The sequence below is a fragment of the Psittacula echo genome (assembly GCF_963264785.1).
Source record: "Psittacula echo genome assembly, chromosome: 1".
In the NCBI taxonomy this organism is placed as follows: domain Eukaryota; kingdom Metazoa; phylum Chordata; class Aves; order Psittaciformes; family Psittacidae; genus Psittacula; species Psittacula echo.
In genome coordinates this window covers 128,504,815-128,521,848 of record NC_137735.1, presented here as the reverse complement: position 1 = coordinate 128,521,848, position 17,034 = coordinate 128,504,815, and the positions used below count along the sequence as shown (strand labels likewise).

The following is a 17,034-nucleotide window of genomic DNA, read 5'->3' as shown; positions in this document are numbered from 1 at the left end:
GTGGGGTGGGACTGGGTGGCCCTGGGGAGGGGACACAGGACAGGTGCCCCCTACGGGGCAGTGGGGAATAGCCCCGAAGTGGCCGAAAGTGGGAGCGGAGGAGCAGGGGTGCAGAGGGGGTCCCCTGTTCTCTGCCCCGGCAGCACATTGGGTCTGCATGGGATGGGATGGGGGGGGGGGGAGGCGCTGGGGGGCTGCGATCCTGCACCCCCGAGTGCAGCCAGGGGAGGGAGAGGGAGATGGGAGGGACCCCGCGGGGACAGAGATGCTGGTAGGGAAGGTCCCCCGGGGGGACCAGCATGGCGAGCCCCCTCCACTAAACCCTCCATGTGGCTGCACTGGGGGATCCCCTTCCCTCCTGACTCCTCATGGGGCTCGAGGGAGCTCCATCCCTTGATCCGCCATGGGGATGGGGGGATTCCCTCCCCCTCACCCCGAAGGGGGTGCGCTGTGGGACCCCCTCACTCTCCTGTGGGGCTCTGCTGGGGGGATCGCCTTCCCCTGGTTCCTTGTGGGTCTGCACCGGGGAAACCCCTTTCCCTGACACCTACACGGGGCTGCGCTGCGGGACTCCTGTCCCCGAGGGGCTGTGCTGGGGGAGCCTCGGTCTCCTGTGGGTTTGTCTGGGGGACCCCCGTAACCTTGTAGGAGCCCCGCACAGGGCTGCGCTAAGGGAGCCCGCAGCTCCCCGTGGGGCTGTGCTGGGGGTCCCCCATCCCCTGCCCCCCCAGTCTGTCCGTGCTGGGGTCCCCATCCCGGGTCCGTCCCCCCCCCATGGACCCCCTTGGCTCTCGGCGGGTTTCGGCGGCTCCCGCCAGTCGTCGGACCGGCACGCGCGGGGGGCGGGCAGTGACGTCTGGGGGGCGTGGCCTCCCGCCTGACCCCGCCCCCCGGCTGTGCGTAAAGCCACGTGGGCTCCCGGGCGGCCCCTTTGCCGACGTGTCCCTGGCGCCGCGTGCCCCGGAAGTCCCGCCCCCTTCGGCAGGGCGGTGCGGTGCGGAGGAGGTAGCCCTCTGGTGACGTCACCCCCGCCGCTGCCTCTCGGGCCGGAGCTTCGGCTACCCGCGCGTTCCCATTGGTCGAGGCGCGGAGGGGCGGGGCGAAGCTCGCGGCGGGGCCGGCCTCCCGTTGGCCCTTGGCCGGGTTGAGGGGCGGGGCTTAGACTGTGCCGCGCCCCCTTCCTCGGCGAGGCCACGCCCCGCAGCTCGGTTCCGCGCTCGCACCGCTCCGCCGCGCTCGGCTCCCCCCGCCATGGCGTCCGCGGCCGGTCCCGGGCAGGGCGGCTCCGCGCCGCCACTCGCCGTGCAGCGCGGCATCGTCAAGATGGTGAGCACCGCCCTGCCCGCCCGCGGCCTCCGCCTCCTGCCCGCGCCCGGGGCTGTTCTCAGCTCCCCTCCTCCCCTCCCGGTAACCGGGACGCATCCGCCGTGCAGCCCCCTCCGTTGTCCGGGACACCGCCTCCCGTCCCGGTAACCGGGACCCCTCCGCCGTGCAGCCTCTCCCGGTTACAGGGTTCCCCCTCCTTTCCCCCCCCGGTAACCGGGACTCTCCCGCCGTGTAGAACCCTCAGGTACGCGGGACACCCTCCCCATTCCGGTAACCAGGACCTCCCCCGCCGTGCAGCTCCCTTCGGTGACCGGGAGTTTCCTCCGCTCCCCGCCTCCCCTCTCGGTAACCGGGACTCCCCGGCCCTGCAGCTCCCGCCTGTGCATGGGACCCGCCCTCCCGTCACTGTAACCGGGACTCCCGCTCCGGTACCCGGGACCCTCCTTCTCTCCCCGCTTCCCCTCCCGGTAACCGGGACCCCCCTCAGGAGCCCGGGACTTTCCTCCCGTCCCGGAGCCTCGCGATACGCCCCTGCTCCTCACGCCTTCCGGTTCCCCGCCGCATGGGGCCCCAGGTGCTGCCGCGGCTCCCGGTGCTGCCGTCCCGTCCTGCCCCCCTCCGGGAACCCGGGACCTCTCCTTCCCCGTGCTCCCATCCCGGCTTCTGGGAAGGGGCGGGAGGAACTTTTGCGTCCCCCTGCGCATCCCGGGGACCGGGAGCCGGTGGAGCCGAACCCCCACCAGCCCTGAGGGAGCCCGGGTTTCCCTGGCAGCCCCATGGCACCCCGTGTCCCACTGCCCACGGGGTCGCCAGCACCCGGGATGTCCCTTGGGTGCCCCAGAGGCTCCTCTTCCTATGGTGCCAGTGGCATCCCCATGGGAGGAGGCAGTGGGACAGAATCCCGGAGCCCTCTCCATGTGTTCTCTCCACGTGTTCCTGGAGAGCGAAGGTCAGGAGCAGGCTGGTGCCATACCCAGGTCCCTGTGGTTCTCAATATCCCAAACTCTTGTGCCCAAACACGGGGTTTTCCCAGGGACCCCCCCCTGGGGCTGGTGTTGGTGCTGACTGTGAATCCCACCACTGCCTTTGGATTGAGACCTTCACTCCAGGGGATGCTAGTGGTTTGGGAACACTGCTTGCCCCATCCTTTATCTCACTGGTGGCATGAGGATCCATTCCTGCCACCCCATCCCGTCTCATGCCTAAGCAGCAGATTTTGGGATGCTCACGAAAAACCTCACTTGGCTGCTTGTGCTCCATCCTAGGGGCTGTGTATCCACAGTGTGATTTTGGGGCAGGATGGTTGGTGTCTGCTGGATGAGAGGTGGCCGCATGTAGTGGACACCAGCTCCTGGGGACCACACACCACGCTGGTGCCCCATTATCTGGAGTGGGTGCTGTGGGATTGCTGTTTCCAGGGCAGCACCCCAGAATCCCTGCCTAGGGCATGCTGGAGAGGTGGGATTCCCAGGCTCTCTGTGATGGTGCCATGGAGCCAGGAGCTGCTGGCCCGGGTGGCTCCTCTGCGATTCCCATCACAACTTGTTGGACTTGGAAGTGTTTGGGGGTGTTTTTTGAACCTTCCTGCTGCATGTTTCCTCTGAAATGACAGTGGAACCTCAGAGTTTGGGAGCAGGATGGGATGAAGAGCAGGAACAGGGTGGTGGTGGGGTCAGGACCCTGGAGCCACTGCCTGGAAGAGGCTCTGCGCCGTGGGGCGGGATGGAGCTCAATAGTCTCCTTTTGGAGAACCTGAGGAGTTGGGAAAGCCCATGGAGTCGCTCCATGGGTGCTTTGGGATCCATCCTTCCATTCTCACCACCTTCCTTCGCACCTCTGTGCCCGGCAGCCACAGCTCTGGACTTGGCTGTGCTGGCAGGACTGCGGTGCCATCCCCACCACAGCGGGATCCAGGTCCATCCATCCTTATGTGCCATCCCTGTGCCATGCCCTGGCCTTGGTGCGTCCATCGTGCTCCTGCATTAACTGCAGCTTCTGCAGCCTGGTTTAAGCCCAGAGTGCCTATAGACAAGGAGGAGCACAGTGTGCTGTATGGAGCAGCTTCACTAACAGGGCTGCCCCTTCCCGGGATCCAGGGTTTGTGTTGGTAGTTGGAGAAACCACTTATGGCATCCCTGTGCCCTATAAATTAAAGATTAAGGTTAATTACAGCCATGAAACCTCTAAGTCCTCAAGTACCAAGCACTGGGCCTTTGCTGTGGGATCAGTGTGTGTGGGTCAGGCTTAATTTGAATTCCCAGAACGTGCCGGTCTGTGCCGTGGATCCGTGCAGGGAACGCTGCAGGCAGCAAACGTGATGCTGTGGGGCTGGTTTTGGCCAAGTTCAGTGGGAGCTGATGTCCCTGGCACTGCCTGCTGGGACAGGGGACAAGTTCTCTGCTTTGGGATGCTCTGTGAGCATCCATAGGGATTTTGAGTGGGCATAAAGCCAGGGCATGGGCTGAAATCCAGCCTGGAGGTTTTCTGTGAGTGCTTCAGCAGTGTCAGTCCTGCATGTGGGGAGCCAGTGCTGATTAAAAGGGGAACAGGGTGATTCCCAGCACACCCAGAAGCTGGAGCTGCCTATGCCAATGCCATAGGTGGCTTTGGGGTCTTGTACTGGGATGGAGCTGTTGGGAAGCCCTGTGGTTCTGCAGCTGGGTCCTGTAATTGAGTCAGGAGCAAGGAGGAGATGTCCCATTTGGAGTCTCTGTTCTGGGCATTCTCCCATCGGTTTTCTCCACAGGGGTTTGCCTGACCTCTATGGAATCACCTAAAGGTCTTAGCATCACAGTAGGTAAAAGCATCCGCTTGGAGCGTGGTCCTTGCCAAGGCTTTTCCCTGCCTGCATCCTCCTGTGCCGTGCCAGCAGCTGTGCAGAGCCCCTTGGGACACTCCTGAATGTGGGGATGCTCTGCAGCACACAAGGAGCAATGGGGCTGCTGGAGCTCTGGGAGGTGGGTGGGATGGAATTGTCCAATGTAGTTGTGTTCCTGGCTCCAAGCGCTCAGCAGCCAAATCACTGGAGGAAAATGGGGCCATCAGGGTGAAATCCCAATGTGCCAAGTCCTTGATCCAAGATCGCTGTGTTCCATCGTGCTGCCTCTGAAGGAGAAACGGGGTGTTTGGTACCCCTGTCAAGAGCAGGGTGAGGAGCTGGGCTGCATCCTGCATCCCCAAGCAGGAAACCTGGAGCAGCTCCTGTGTCTGTGAGAAACCGTTCCCCGTGGTGCAGAGCTTCCCGTGGGGTAGGATCCATCCCTGCGTGTCCGTGTGCAGCATCCCCTTGTGCCCCCCCGGCCGCTCTCCTTCGCTGCCGTTTGGGGACCCCCGTAACCCCTGTTTGTCCCCGCAGGTGCTGTCGGGCTGTGCCATCATCGTCCGTGGCCAGCCCCGGGGGGGCCCCCCCCCCGAGCGCCAGATCAACCTCAGCAACATCCGCGCTGGGAATCTCGCGCGCCGCGCCGCCGCCGGCCAGCCCGAGGCCAAGGACACTCCGGATGAGGTGGGTGCCTCCGGGAGCGCCATTCCCCAGGGATCATGGGATCATGGGCTGGGCTGCGGGGGGGCCTCCAGGCTGGTGGGACGGCTCTGCAGACCACAGCACCCTCCGCTTGGGCATTGCAAGAGGCATTGCCCATTGCCAGACCATCCCGTGGGATGCAGGCAGCTCCACCAGCTCACGTGAGGCAGCTGCAGGATACAAACAGTTCCTTCAGTTATCCTGTAAGAGATCCTTTCCCTGCTCCAAGCATCCCAGTGCGGAATTTGGGATGGGATTCTCCTTCCTCACCCTGCTATGGACACACACGTGCCCGGGATGGGTGGGCATGGTCCATTGGCAAGGACCGGGATGGCTGGGCAGGGTCTGCAGGTTACACATGGAGCAGCTGCAGGATACAAACAGTCCCTTCAATTATCCTTTTAAGAGATCCTTTCCCTACTTCAACCTTCCCAGTGTGGAATTTGGGGCAGGATTTTCCTTCCTCACCTTGCTACAGTCACCCAGATGCCTGGGATGGGACAGGTATGGTGCATTGGCAAGGACCAGGGTCTGCAGGATACAGGCAGCTGCAGGATACAAACAGTCCCTTCAGGCGTCCTTTAAGAGATCCTTTTCGTGCTCCCAGTGTGGAATTTGGGGTGGGATTCTCCTTCTTCACTCTGCTATGGTTGCACACATGTGCCTGGGACGGGACAGGCATGGTCCGGGATGACTGGGCAGGATCTGCAGGACCAGGGGAAGCCGTTGGTACCTCCAGGCTTCCCCTGTGGGGTTTCTCCTGCCCCAGGAATGGGGTTTTGGGAAGCAAGGGGGTGTTGCTTCGGCAGCTGGATGCAGGCAGGGCTTTTGTGCAAGGAGCCTGGCCCAGGCCACCCATCCTCCCAGCCCCGGGGGTGGTGCAGAGCGCTGGCAGCTAATTGCTCTCCTTGGGGAGTTTGTCTTCTGGAACACTGCTTCAGCCGTTAAATGTCACTCTTTCCTCATGAAGTGATGCCTGTCAGGTTTGCTAATTGTTTATGAGCACGTCATGTTCTGCTCTGGACCATGTTCTCCACCCACCGCTGCGGTGGCGTGGGGCTGAGCTCGCTGGGGCTCCGGTGTGTTCCTACCTCCATGCACAGAGGTGCTGGGAGATGCAGGAGCCTCCTGCTCCTGGCTGTTGTGGTTGGTTCTGCTCTGCTCTTCTCCACGGGCATCCACACAGCCTTGCTTGGGAGCTGGAGGAGCCCCCATCATGTCCCGAGGAGCTGGGGCTGGTCAGGGTTGCTGTGGCTCCAGCCCTTGGAGCGCACTGGGTCTGGCTGTGCTTTGGGAGCATGGCACCAGGTGGAAAACCAACCAGGACCCCTTTTGGTGGGATGGAGGGGGGGAGTGGAGGTGCTTCTCCTGCGGTTGATTCCTGTGCAAGCCTCCAGCATGGTCCATGCAGCACACGGGGGGCTCCAGGCTTCCCAGCTGCATTAGATCCGTTGGCTCCTGGTGACTTCTTTCCCTCCAGCCCTGGGGCTTCCCGGCTCGGGAGTTCCTGCGGAAGAAGCTGATCGGGAAGGAGGTCTGCTTTACTGTGGAGTACAAGACCCCGCAGGGCCGGGAGTACGGGATGGTGTACTTGGGGAAAGGTGAGTGCAGAGGGGTCCCTCGGGTGCCTAAAGGGGTGGTGGGGAGCATTGTGGGGTGAGCAGTGGGATGTGAGGTGTTCACAGGGAGCTGGCCCAAGGTGATGGGTTGGGATGCAGTAGTTGCATGTACCCCTGCTTTCAGTGGAGCTCCAGGTTTGGAAGGAGAGTGGTCCCAGCTGCTTGTGGGGCCATGTTCTCTGGAGCTGCAGCCGCTGGTTGATGCACTGCAGTGTGGGGAAGGAAGCCACAGAATCCTGGAATGGTTTGTGTTGGAAGGGACCTTAAAGCTCCTCCAGCTCCAACTCCTGTCCCAGGCAGGGACACCTTCCACTAGAGCAGGTTGCTCCAAGCCCCTGTGTCCAACCTGGCCTTGAACACTGCCAGGGATGGGGCAGCCACAGCTTCTCTGGGCACCCTGTGCCAGCGCCTCAGCACCCTCACAGGGAAGAGCTTCTGCCTAAGAGCTCATCTCAATCTCCCCTCTGTCAGGTTAAAGCCATTCCCCTTGGCCTGTCCCTACAGGCCCTTGACCAAAGCCCCTCTCCAGGTTTCCTGTAGCCCCTTTAGGCACTGGAGCTGCTCTGAGGTCTCCCCTTAAGGAACCTTCTCTTCTCCAGGCTGAACCAGCCCAGCTCTCTCAGCTGTACTCATTCCTGAGCTTCTAGGTTGCTTGTGGGGCCTGGGAAGCCCTTTGGGATGCAGATCCCCTCCTGCCAAGCTGGGGTTAGATCATAGTTTTGAGGAGCTGCTGCTCCCCACTTTCCCACCCCATGGGCATCCTTCAGCAGGAAGTCTGGCAGGTCCTGATGGCACAACCTGCACCAGATCAACCTTGGAAGGGGTTTTGCTGCTCATGCTCCTTTCAGTCATCCACAGCCTGGTTGTCTGCCACATTGAGGGCTCCTGTGCTCTGCTTCCCGTGTAGGTGTCATTCTTATTGTTAAATCCCAGCCTGTCACACTGCTGAGGTGAGAAATGAAGCTGAAAACGTTTCCTGATGATGTTTGTCAAGGTTTAAATGCTCCTAATGTGGAAATGCTGCAGCAGCTCCCCTGGCAATGATGCAGCAGCTCTGGAGGGATGAGATTCGGAGGGGTAGGGGCTTCCATCACTGTTGGGTGGTGGCAGAGCCAGAGTAGAGATGCTGGGGAAGGGTTTGGGGTCCAAACAGTGCCCTACACCCTGTCCCCAACCACTGCTTGCGTTTCTGTAGATGAAGGATGCCTTCTGCAGAGGTGCCCATTGCAGGCTGTGCTGGCAGTGCAGCCTTTGCTGGAGATCCAGGCAGCCCTGTGGGTGCTGGGAGGGCACTGCCTGCCCTGGGTACTTCCCCTTCCCAAGGAGATGGTGCTGGGTGAGAGCAAGGCCTGCAGCATCACAACAATGTACAGCCTTCCCACTTGGTTAGCCCTGCTGTGGTGGAAATGGTGTCCTCAGGAGAGCCCTGGGCTGCTCTGCTTGAGGCATTGTGAAGGCCATGTGGTGCTGGGGCACCGGGATAGTGACAGGAGCCTTTTGCTCTGGGGTTGCTCCGGCATGTGTTAGCTGGAATCATCTTGGGAATGCTTTCCATAACTGAGGTCTGTGGGTGTCTCTGGGCTGCTCCATGCACTGGTGGCTCGTCTCAGTCTATTAGAATCAAAGAAAGGTTTGGGTTGGAAGGGACCTTAAAGCTCCTCCAGCTCCAACCCCTGCCACGGGCAGGGACACCTTCCACTAGAGCAGGTTGCTCCAAGCCCCTGTGTCCAACCTGGCCTTGAACACTGCCAGGGATGGGGCAGCCACAGCTTCTCTGGGCACCCTGTGCCAGCGCCTCAGCACTGGAGCCCCCACTGCCCCCTGTGCTGGTGCTCCTCTCACTGACTCTTCCCTCTCCCCAGACACGAGTGGTGAGAACATCGCCGAGTCCCTCGTGGCTGAAGGCCTGGCCTCCCGCCGGGAAGGGATCCGAGCCAACAAGTACGTACGTGGCTGCGCTCCTGTGCTGTGCTGGGGAGTCCCTGCTGCTCCGGTTCTCTGTGGTTATTTATCTGGCCATGGAGTCGTTGGGATCCTCAGCTGTGGCTTTCCATCACGCCTGGATTTCATGAGCCTCAGGGTCTCTGCACAGTGACCCCTTGTCTTTAGGTTTGGGGTAGTGAGGAGCTGGGGAGGGGGGCTCGGGTGACCCCGTGCCCTGGATGCTGACAGACCAGAGGTGTAGCTGTGAGCTGCAGAGCAGAAAAACACAGAATAAACCAGGCTGGAAAAGCCCTTTAAGCTCACCCAGTCCAACCATTCCCAGCACTGCCAAGGCCACCACTAACCCATGGCACTGAGGCCTCGGCTCCACGGTGTGTGAACGCTTGCAGGGACGGTGACTCCAGCACTGCCCTGGGCAGCCTGTTCCAATGCCTGAGCACCCTTTGGGGAAGGAATTGTTCCTCAGCTCCATCTAAACCTGCCCTGGTGCAGCTTGAGGCCGTTTCCTCTTGTCCCATCCCTTGTTCCTAGGGAGCAGAGCCCAGCCGCCTCCTGGCTCCATCCTCCTGCCAGTTGTAAAGAGCAAAACATCTCTTGGTCACTGGAAAATAATTCACGGAGTTGAGGTGCTTTGGTTCATGCTGGAGAGGTGATGCTGTGATGCTCCTGCCCCTTATCCTACGTTTGGTGGTGAGATGCCTGTGCCAACGCCATGAGAGCTGACGCCAGTGCTCTGGGCAGTGGTTTTCCAGTTCCAGAGGTGTGAGTTGTGTCTGTGGCACCGCTATAAATACCAGTGGGATGCTATTTCTGTCCTCACGCCTGCTGGGCTGGAAACTTGCCCATGTTGCTTCCTGAAACTCTTCCTGGCGCACTTGGATCCCTTCCACCCAGTGCTTTTGGTAGCACAGCTTGTGAACAGGTACGTTGGATAAACAGGGTGTACACTGCCAGGGGTGTGGATGGGTGAGTTCATACCCAGGCTTGCCAGTGCTGGAGCCTAAAGTGCCTGCGGGTCCTCTTGCTGCCTGCCCGGGACTGAATTTCCTGTGCCAAGCCCTTGGGAATGTGGTTCCTGCCTGGTGCTGGTGGGCTCTGGGTGCTGGGGTTCAGCCATTGTCAGCTCTCACTGCCCTGTCCTGATTCTGTACCTCCTGCATCACTCTTGAGCTGTGCAGTTGGATGAGGGAGGGAAGCATCTGCCTGGCAGCCAGCTGGGGATATTGCATTGGTTACATAGAGTCATGGAATGGGTTGGAAGGGACCTTAAAGCTCCTCCAGCTCCAACCCCTGCCACAGGCAGGGACACCTTCCACTAGAGCAGGTTGCTCCAAGCCCCTGTGTCCAACCTGGCCTTGAACACTGCCAGGGATGGGGCAGCCACAGCTTCTCTGGACACCCTGTGCCAGTGCCTCAGCACCCTCACAGGGAAGAGCTTCTGCCTAAGAGCTCATCTCCGTCTCCCCTCTGTCAGGTTAAAGCCATTCCGCTTGGCCTGTCCCTACAGGCCCTTGTCCAAAGCCCCTCTCCAGGTTTCCTGTAGCCCCTTTAGGCACTGGAGCTGCTCTAAGGTCTCCCCTTAAGGAGCCTTCTCTTCTCCAGGTTGAACCAGCCCAGCTCTCTCAGCCTGGCTCCAGAGCAGAGCTGATCCAGCCCTCACAGCATCTCCGTGGCCTCCTCTGGCCTCGCTCCAACAGCTCCACGTCCCTCTTGTGCTGCTGCCCCACAGCTGGATCAGGACTGCAGGAGGGGTCTCCCCAGAGCACAGCAGAGGGGCAGGATCACTCTGGGACCCTGCTGGGGCTTGTACCAAAGGGGATCCTTGAGCCTGTGCAGTGGCCGTGTTGGCTGCAACCACTGCTCCTCACCTGTGATGTCCAGAGGAGCAGTCAGCGCAGGACTGAGCTTCCGGCAATTGAACATGGCCTGGAGCACGTCACTGCTCCGTATTTGCTCTCCTAATGGAAAGGGTGTGTAATTAATGGGTGCATGTGGTCACTCTCAGCCACTCACCCATCAGCTACTTGAGCAGGGTGCTCCAATGTGCAGCCTCAGTGCTGGAGAAGCTGGGTTTGATTTACTGTGTGTTGCTGTCAGCAGGACAAACCTTGCTCACCAGCTCACCCAGGCACTGCCTGTTCTAGCTGTGAGTGATCAAATCACTAAAGCATCCTGAAAAGTGCCTGGAAGATGGATATTCCCAGTGATAAACCATGCAGAAGCCAGCAGCCTCACCCCATCTTGCCCTGTCCTTGCAGCCCTGAGCAGAGCAGGCTGGCAGAGCTGGAGGAGCAGGCCAAGAGTGCCAAGAAGGGGATGTGGAGTGAGGGGACGGGCTCCCACACCATCAGGGACATCAAGTACACCATTGAAAACCCCCGGCACTTCGTGGACTCCATGCACCAGAAGCCTGTTAATGGTGAGCTTGCACCAACCCTACCCTCCATCTCCTGTATCTGCCTGCACCACGCTGCACTGGTGCTGTTCCCAGCACCCTCTTGCTGCAGAGAGCCAGCTTTAGCTCCATGGTTCCCACCAGGCCCCTCCACAGCAGCACCAACCTCTCTGCTTTTGCTCCACAGCCATCATAGAGCACGTGCGGGACGGCAGCGTGGTGAGAGCCCTTCTCCTCCCCGATTACTACCTGGTGACCGTCATGCTCTCAGGGATCAAGGTGAGCTCAATGCCTGCCCTGCATCCTGGCAGGGGTGCTCGGGAGTCCTCTCTGCAGCAAGTTCCCTCTTGAATTTCCACCATCCTTCGCTGTGCATCCTCCTCGGGGCCCTTTGGTGCCGATATGAGCGTGCAGGGGTTGAACTGGTACCCACTGGCTGCCAGGCTCATGAAATCGTGGAATCAGCTGGGTTGAGAAAGCCCTTTAAGCTCATCCAGTCCAACCTTTAGCCCAGCACTGCCAAGGCCACCACTAACCCATGGCACTGAGGCCTCGGCTCCACGGTGTGTGAACACTTGCAGGGACGGTGACTCCAGCACTGCCCTGGGCAGCCTGTTCCAATGCCTGAGCACCCTCTGGGGAAGGAATTGTTCCTCAGCTCCATCTAAACCTGCCCTGGTGCAGCTTGAGGCCATTTCCTGTTGTGCCATCCCTTGTTCCCTGTGAGCAAAGCCCAGCCCCCTCCTAGATCCATCCTCATGGGGCTGGGATGGAAAGATGGAGGCAGGGATACAGCTGTCTCATTGCCCACTGTGTCATCCTGCTCCAATAACATTCTGGATGCAGCCTGTGGCTGTGCACATGCTGGTGTGGGGTGTCACCATGGGGATGGGGACAGGTTTGGGTTAGGTGGGTACCAGCTCCAGGTGGATTACATTGGGAGTTGCTCCCCATACCCTGGTTTACTCCTGGTTGTTAGCTGGGGCACGTGAGGGGCTGTGTTGGTGCAACCTGGGACAAAAGCATCAGGATGCAGCTCCCAGCCTGTTTCTCCTGGATGCTACATCCAGAGCATGAGGGCACCGTGCATCCCTCCTCCCCAGGGAGGTTTCCCACCTCCCCACTGAGGTTTTTGGGGCCCAGCCCATGTCCTGACTGTGTCCCCCTTTGCTGCAGTGCCCCACGTTCAAGCGGGAGGCGGATGCTCCTGAGGTCCCGGAGCCGTTTGCTGCCGAAGCCAAGTTCTTCACAGAGTCCCGGCTGCTGCAGAGGGACGTGCAGATAGTCCTGGAGAGCTGCCACAACCAGAACATCCTGGGCACCATCCTGCACCCGGCAAGTGGCGCTGGCGCTGAGGGGAGGGAGAGGGTCCTGGCGGGGTGTTGGTCATCACTGGCTGAAGGTCCAGGAGCCTTTAGTGGGGTTTCTGGGCGTTGCTGGGTTCTTTCCTGATGGATGTGGGAGACCACGGTCCAGCTGAGCATCCCATGAGGAGAGCAGAGCCCTCACTGGGGTGGTCTCTGGTAGTCCTGGGGTGCTGTGGCCAGGGGTCTCTGGGGACCTGTGAGTGCTAAGGGGCTGAGCAGGGAAGGGGAGCCCAGCTGTCCTCAGGGATGCTGAGGTAGATGTCGGTGCCTCCTCCCCTTGTCCACAGAATGGGAACATCACCGAGCTCCTGCTGAAGGAGGGCTTTGCCCGCTGCGTGGACTGGTCCATCGCCGTCTACACCCGTGGTGCGGACAAGCTGCGGGCAGCCGAACGGTGAGTGGTGCCGAGGAGCTATGGGTGCCTGTGGTGACTCCAGCCCCCTCTCCCAATCCACATGTGGGGTACCCCCCATGCTCACTGGCGTGGGAGATAGATGGGATCTTGCCTTGTGAGTCTACACCAGCCCCACTGCCCCTGTCAAGGCTTTGGTGGACGAGGGACTATTGGTCCCCACTGGGGACAGCAGCTTGAACATCACCCCTGTCCCCTCTCCTGCCAGGTTTGCCAAAGAACGCAAGTTGAGGATCTGGAGGGACTATGTGGCTCCCACAGCAAACCTGGATCAGAAGGACAAGCAGTTTGTGGCCAAGGTGAGTGGCTGGAAGAGCAGGGGAAGGGTTTGTCTGTGTGGGAGTGGAGGATGCCCTCATTGGCCTCTACATGGAATGGTTTGGGTTGGAAGATAACCTTAAAGCTCATCCAGTTCCTGCCGTGGGCAGAGACACCTTCCACTAGACCAGGTTGCTCAACGTGCAGTGCTCCATGTGCACCTCCAGAGGGTTTTGCCTTGACTACATCCCCAGCATGGACTGTGGTGCATGACTGCACACCGGGATGTTGGGCAGGTTTGGAGTGAGAAGAAGTGGGATAGAGGGCAGGGGAAGGGACCACGGCTCACAGGGATGGGCTGGTTGGTGCTGGCGAGGTGTTCTTACCCTGCCTGCTGCTCTCCTGCCTGCAGAGGGCTGTCTGGGCTCAGCAGAGCTTTCCTTCCCTCTCCTGCCTGCGTTTCCAAGGTGGTGCTGGTCACATCCTGCCCTGATCTGAGGGGATACCTGCTGTGGGGCTCCATGGCACCTTCTTGTCCAGCTCCAAGGCCTTGCTAGCCCCACACACAGCTCTAGGGATACCCCATTGCAGTGGTCCCCATGGTCCTTCCCGTGTTCCTGGCTCGGTTTGGACAGTGTAACCGGTGCAAAAAAGAGGATGCTATAGGAGCTGATGCCCCTGCCTTAGGTGGGTATATCCCTGTGGGGGAACCTTTCAGCAGAGCAGTGGTGGGAAGCAATGGGCAGCGATGGAGCATTGAGGGTCCAGTTACTGGGAGAGGGGAGCAGCCCACTAGGTGGTGCTGCCGGCTCACCCAGCACCGCAGCCAGAGGAGCTTTGGTTCTCCTGGAAACCCTGGGAAGTGTGCAGCAGCAGCCGGGTTTCTTGGAAAGTCAGCTTAACCCCTGTGTTCCCCCTCCTCCGGGTGGGATCCTGCACCAGAGCATCCTTCGGGCTGCTCCATCCTTACTGGGGCTGTGTTTGGACAGCCCTGCCTTGCAGCATGCAACAGGGGGATGCTCCTTCCCTGCTTCCCTCCCGGGACACTGGTGGCCCCTGGTAGACCAGGACAGCAGGAGCAGTGACAGGGCTTGCGGCAGAGCATCCCTGATCAGTCACTGGCTGGGGGAGCTCAGGAGCTGCCAGGCAGGGCAAAGCCAGGAGCAATTAGGATCATAGAATCATGGAATCAACTAGGTTGGAAAAGACCTTTAGGATCATTAAGTCCATCTTGTGCCAGTCCCATCTCATCCATGCAGTGCAACCAGTTTAATCAGCTCATCCATGTGATGCTGTCACCAGCAGCAGCTCCTGTCCTGTGGAATGAAGCTGGTTTGGTGCTGGTTTGGATGTTAACTCTGAGATTATGCCCCTCTCTGCAATGCCCTGTTGGTCAGCTCGGATACAGCGGGTGATGGCATTAGCAGAGATCCCCAGACCCTTCCCACTAGCTTCCCCAGGCCATGAAGGATTTGTTGGGTTTTTCTTCTTTGTGATGCGCATGGATGTGGCCCAAATGCCAAACCCAGAGGCTCTCAGGAAGCCAGAGATGAGATCCCATCCCTGGGGAGAAGGACCATGGCTGGTCCCTCCCCAGGATGCTGTTACCATGGTGGGATAACCCCTGGGCACGGGGCCGGCATGTGCTCGCGCTGGCACGCTCGGAAGCACCATCCTGCCACTGGGAAAGCTGCTGCTGGAGCCAGGAGCCGGCACGGGGGCTGTTAGTCACGCTTTGCTCAGCAGCTTGTGGAGGAGGCGGGTGGATGCTCCTGGCATTTCCAAGATGCCCGTTCTGTTGTTGGATAGCTCGGGAGCGGGCTGGGATGCTGGCAGAGAGCTGCAGCAGGCGGGTCTCTCATCCCAAGCCTCCCCACAAGGCTGTAGAGGTGTCTGCCATAGGTTTGGGCTCCACAGCATCTCTGGCCCTTGTGCTAAGCATTGCTGTGGGGCATCCGCCCCTTTGGGAGAGGTGGGAGTCATGCTATGGAGTGGAGGGGATCTGATGCATCCCGCTTAGGGTCCCAGGGCAGGATGGAACCCCAGTTCTGGGCACAGCCCCTCACTTTTCCAGGGCCCCTCTGATTTGGGAGCGCTCTGACCGCTGGGGTCTGCTCCAGCACCGTTTGGGTGCCCTGGCTCTGCACTGAGATTCCCAACATTCCAGTGTCTAAATTGGGCTACAAGGATGCTGGAGAGGGATCTTCATCAGGGACTGTAGCGATAGGACAAGGGGTAACGGGTTCAAACTGGAACAGGGGAAGTTCAGGTTGGATCTTAGGCAGAAGCTCTTCCCTGTGAGGGTGCTGAGGCGCTGGCACAGGGTGCCCAGAGAAGCTGTGGCTGCCCCATCCCTGGCAGTGCTCGAGGCCAGGTTGGACACAGGGGCTTGGAGCAACCTGCTCTAGTGGAAGGTGTCCCTGCCTGTGGCAGGGGGTTGGGACTGGAGGAGCTTTAAGGTCCCTTCCAACACAAACCAGTCTGGGATTCTATCCCTGCTTCCTGGGGTGAAGACTCAGAATTCCTCCTCCTTCAGTTCAGCTGCTCTCCCTGCACCCGGTGCACACCAGCCCTCAGGAGCTGTCAGGCACATCCCGCCCCCCGGGGGCTCTCTTTTGCAGTGTCAATTTTTGCTCTTTCCTCCCCTTCCTGGGAATTGTGACCGGGAAAACCAGGGCAAATTCCCTCTCGCTGTGGAGTGCCAGCGCTGGGCACATGCCCGGGCTCCCTGGAGGGCCACATCCATCCCCCCAGCGCCCTGCAGCGGGTTCTGAGCACGGGCAGCAGTGACTGCTCCGGTGCTGAAGCTGCCTCCCTGTTGGGCAGGAGCCGAGGTGCTGGTTTGCAGCGGCAGAGCTGACGTAGCATCTGCTGGGGGATGGAGGAGGAGGAGGAGGAAGATCCCAACCTGGCTTTGCACCGTCGAGCAGCCGCAGCAAATGGGCTCGGGCTAATTTTGGATCCATCCTGGTCAGCTGCTGGTGCTTTGAGCCAAGGGGTTGGGTTTGGGGAGGGGGGGGGAAGAGAAGAAATTAAGGCTTGGCCTCGATTGTGGATTTGATGCTTGTGAGTGGCAAGGAGGAAAGCAGCAGAATGAGAAGGGGATGGGAAGAGGCTGGAGGCTTTCTGCTGAATCCCCTACGTCAGCGTGTCCTGGAGCGCTGGGGGATTTGGGACAGCTCTGCTCCAACTTGAATGCCTTGTGCTGAAAGCTCTACCCTGCCAAAAGCTGTTTATTGAACGAGCTTTGTGTGTGGGGCTTGGAGAGGTTGTGTCATCCCAGCGCCCTGCTGTGGGGCAGGATCAGCCCCCTCAGGGGGTTCCGGGGGGGGAATGGGGCTCCGTGGCAGCCCTTGGGATGCATCCGGGCTGGCTGGGGCAGGCGTTGCCTCCTGCCACGCTGCAGGCTGGAGGAGGTGGCAGTGGATGAGCTGTGCCTCTGTCTTCTGTTTAGTCTTGTTTTGCAAAGTGGGATTAAAAATACTTGGAGCCAAATCACCTCGGATCTCAGTGGGAGCTGCTAGAGCCAGTGCAGGAGCTGCTGGGTGCTGAGCTGAGCACCAGACACTGCCAAGACCCCTCTTAAAGCAGTTTTTGATCAGGGGGAAGCACTGGCCCCTCTCTTGGTGCTGGGCACCAGGTCCCCGGGTGCCACCGTCACTGCCTTACAGGAGCGGACTCTTGGCTTTGGGGATGCTCCCTATGCAGCAGCCTGTCCCCAGCCAGGTTAAAGCCATTCCCCTTGTCCTGTCCCTCCAGGCCCTTGTCCAAAGCCCCTCTCCAGGTTTCCTGCAGCCCCTTTAGGCACTGGAGCTGCTCTAAGGTCTCCCCTTAAGGAGCCTTCTCTTCTCCAGGTTGAACCAGCCCAGCTCTCTCAGCCTGGCTCCAGAGCAGAGCTGATCCAGCTGCTAGAGGAGAGGTGGCCACCTTGGGGTCACCCTCAGGCTCCTCCTGCCCTCTCCTGCCTGGGTCTTGCAGCCCCTGGGTGCCCCAGCCTCATGGGGCAGCATCCCGCATCCTGCAGCATCCCGCGTCCTGGCAGAGCCCCACCTCAGCCTAATGAAGGTCCCTGCACATTAATTCTGCCAGGAAGGGGATGCTCAGGGCTCGAGGGACTTGCTGAGTCCCTGGTGCTGGTTGTTGGCTCTTGCAAGTAACATGGGCTGTGCTGGAGGTCGGGATGCCGGGAG

At 60.3% G+C, this 17,034-nt stretch overlaps 1 protein-coding gene across 1 annotated transcript in view; it reads left to right on the top strand.

Annotated features, from left to right (window-relative positions):
* Positions 1-1,209: 1,209 nt before the first annotated feature.
* The window catches only part of SND1 (staphylococcal nuclease and tudor domain containing 1), a 98,838-nt gene continuing 83,013 nt past the window's right edge, over positions 1,210-17,034 (top strand). Inside the window, exons 1-9 of the mRNA XM_080619869.1 lie at positions 1,210-1,326; positions 4,682-4,831; positions 6,330-6,450; positions 8,331-8,409; positions 10,671-10,831; positions 10,995-11,086; positions 11,984-12,142; positions 12,462-12,568; positions 12,795-12,885. Coding sequence (XP_080475995.1) covers positions 1,252-1,326; positions 4,682-4,831; positions 6,330-6,450; positions 8,331-8,409; positions 10,671-10,831; positions 10,995-11,086; positions 11,984-12,142; positions 12,462-12,568; positions 12,795-12,885 — 1,035 coding nt within the window. The 5' untranslated portion in view covers positions 1,210-1,251. The remainder of the gene's footprint in view (positions 1,327-4,681; positions 4,832-6,329; positions 6,451-8,330; positions 8,410-10,670; positions 10,832-10,994; positions 11,087-11,983; positions 12,143-12,461; positions 12,569-12,794; positions 12,886-17,034) is intronic.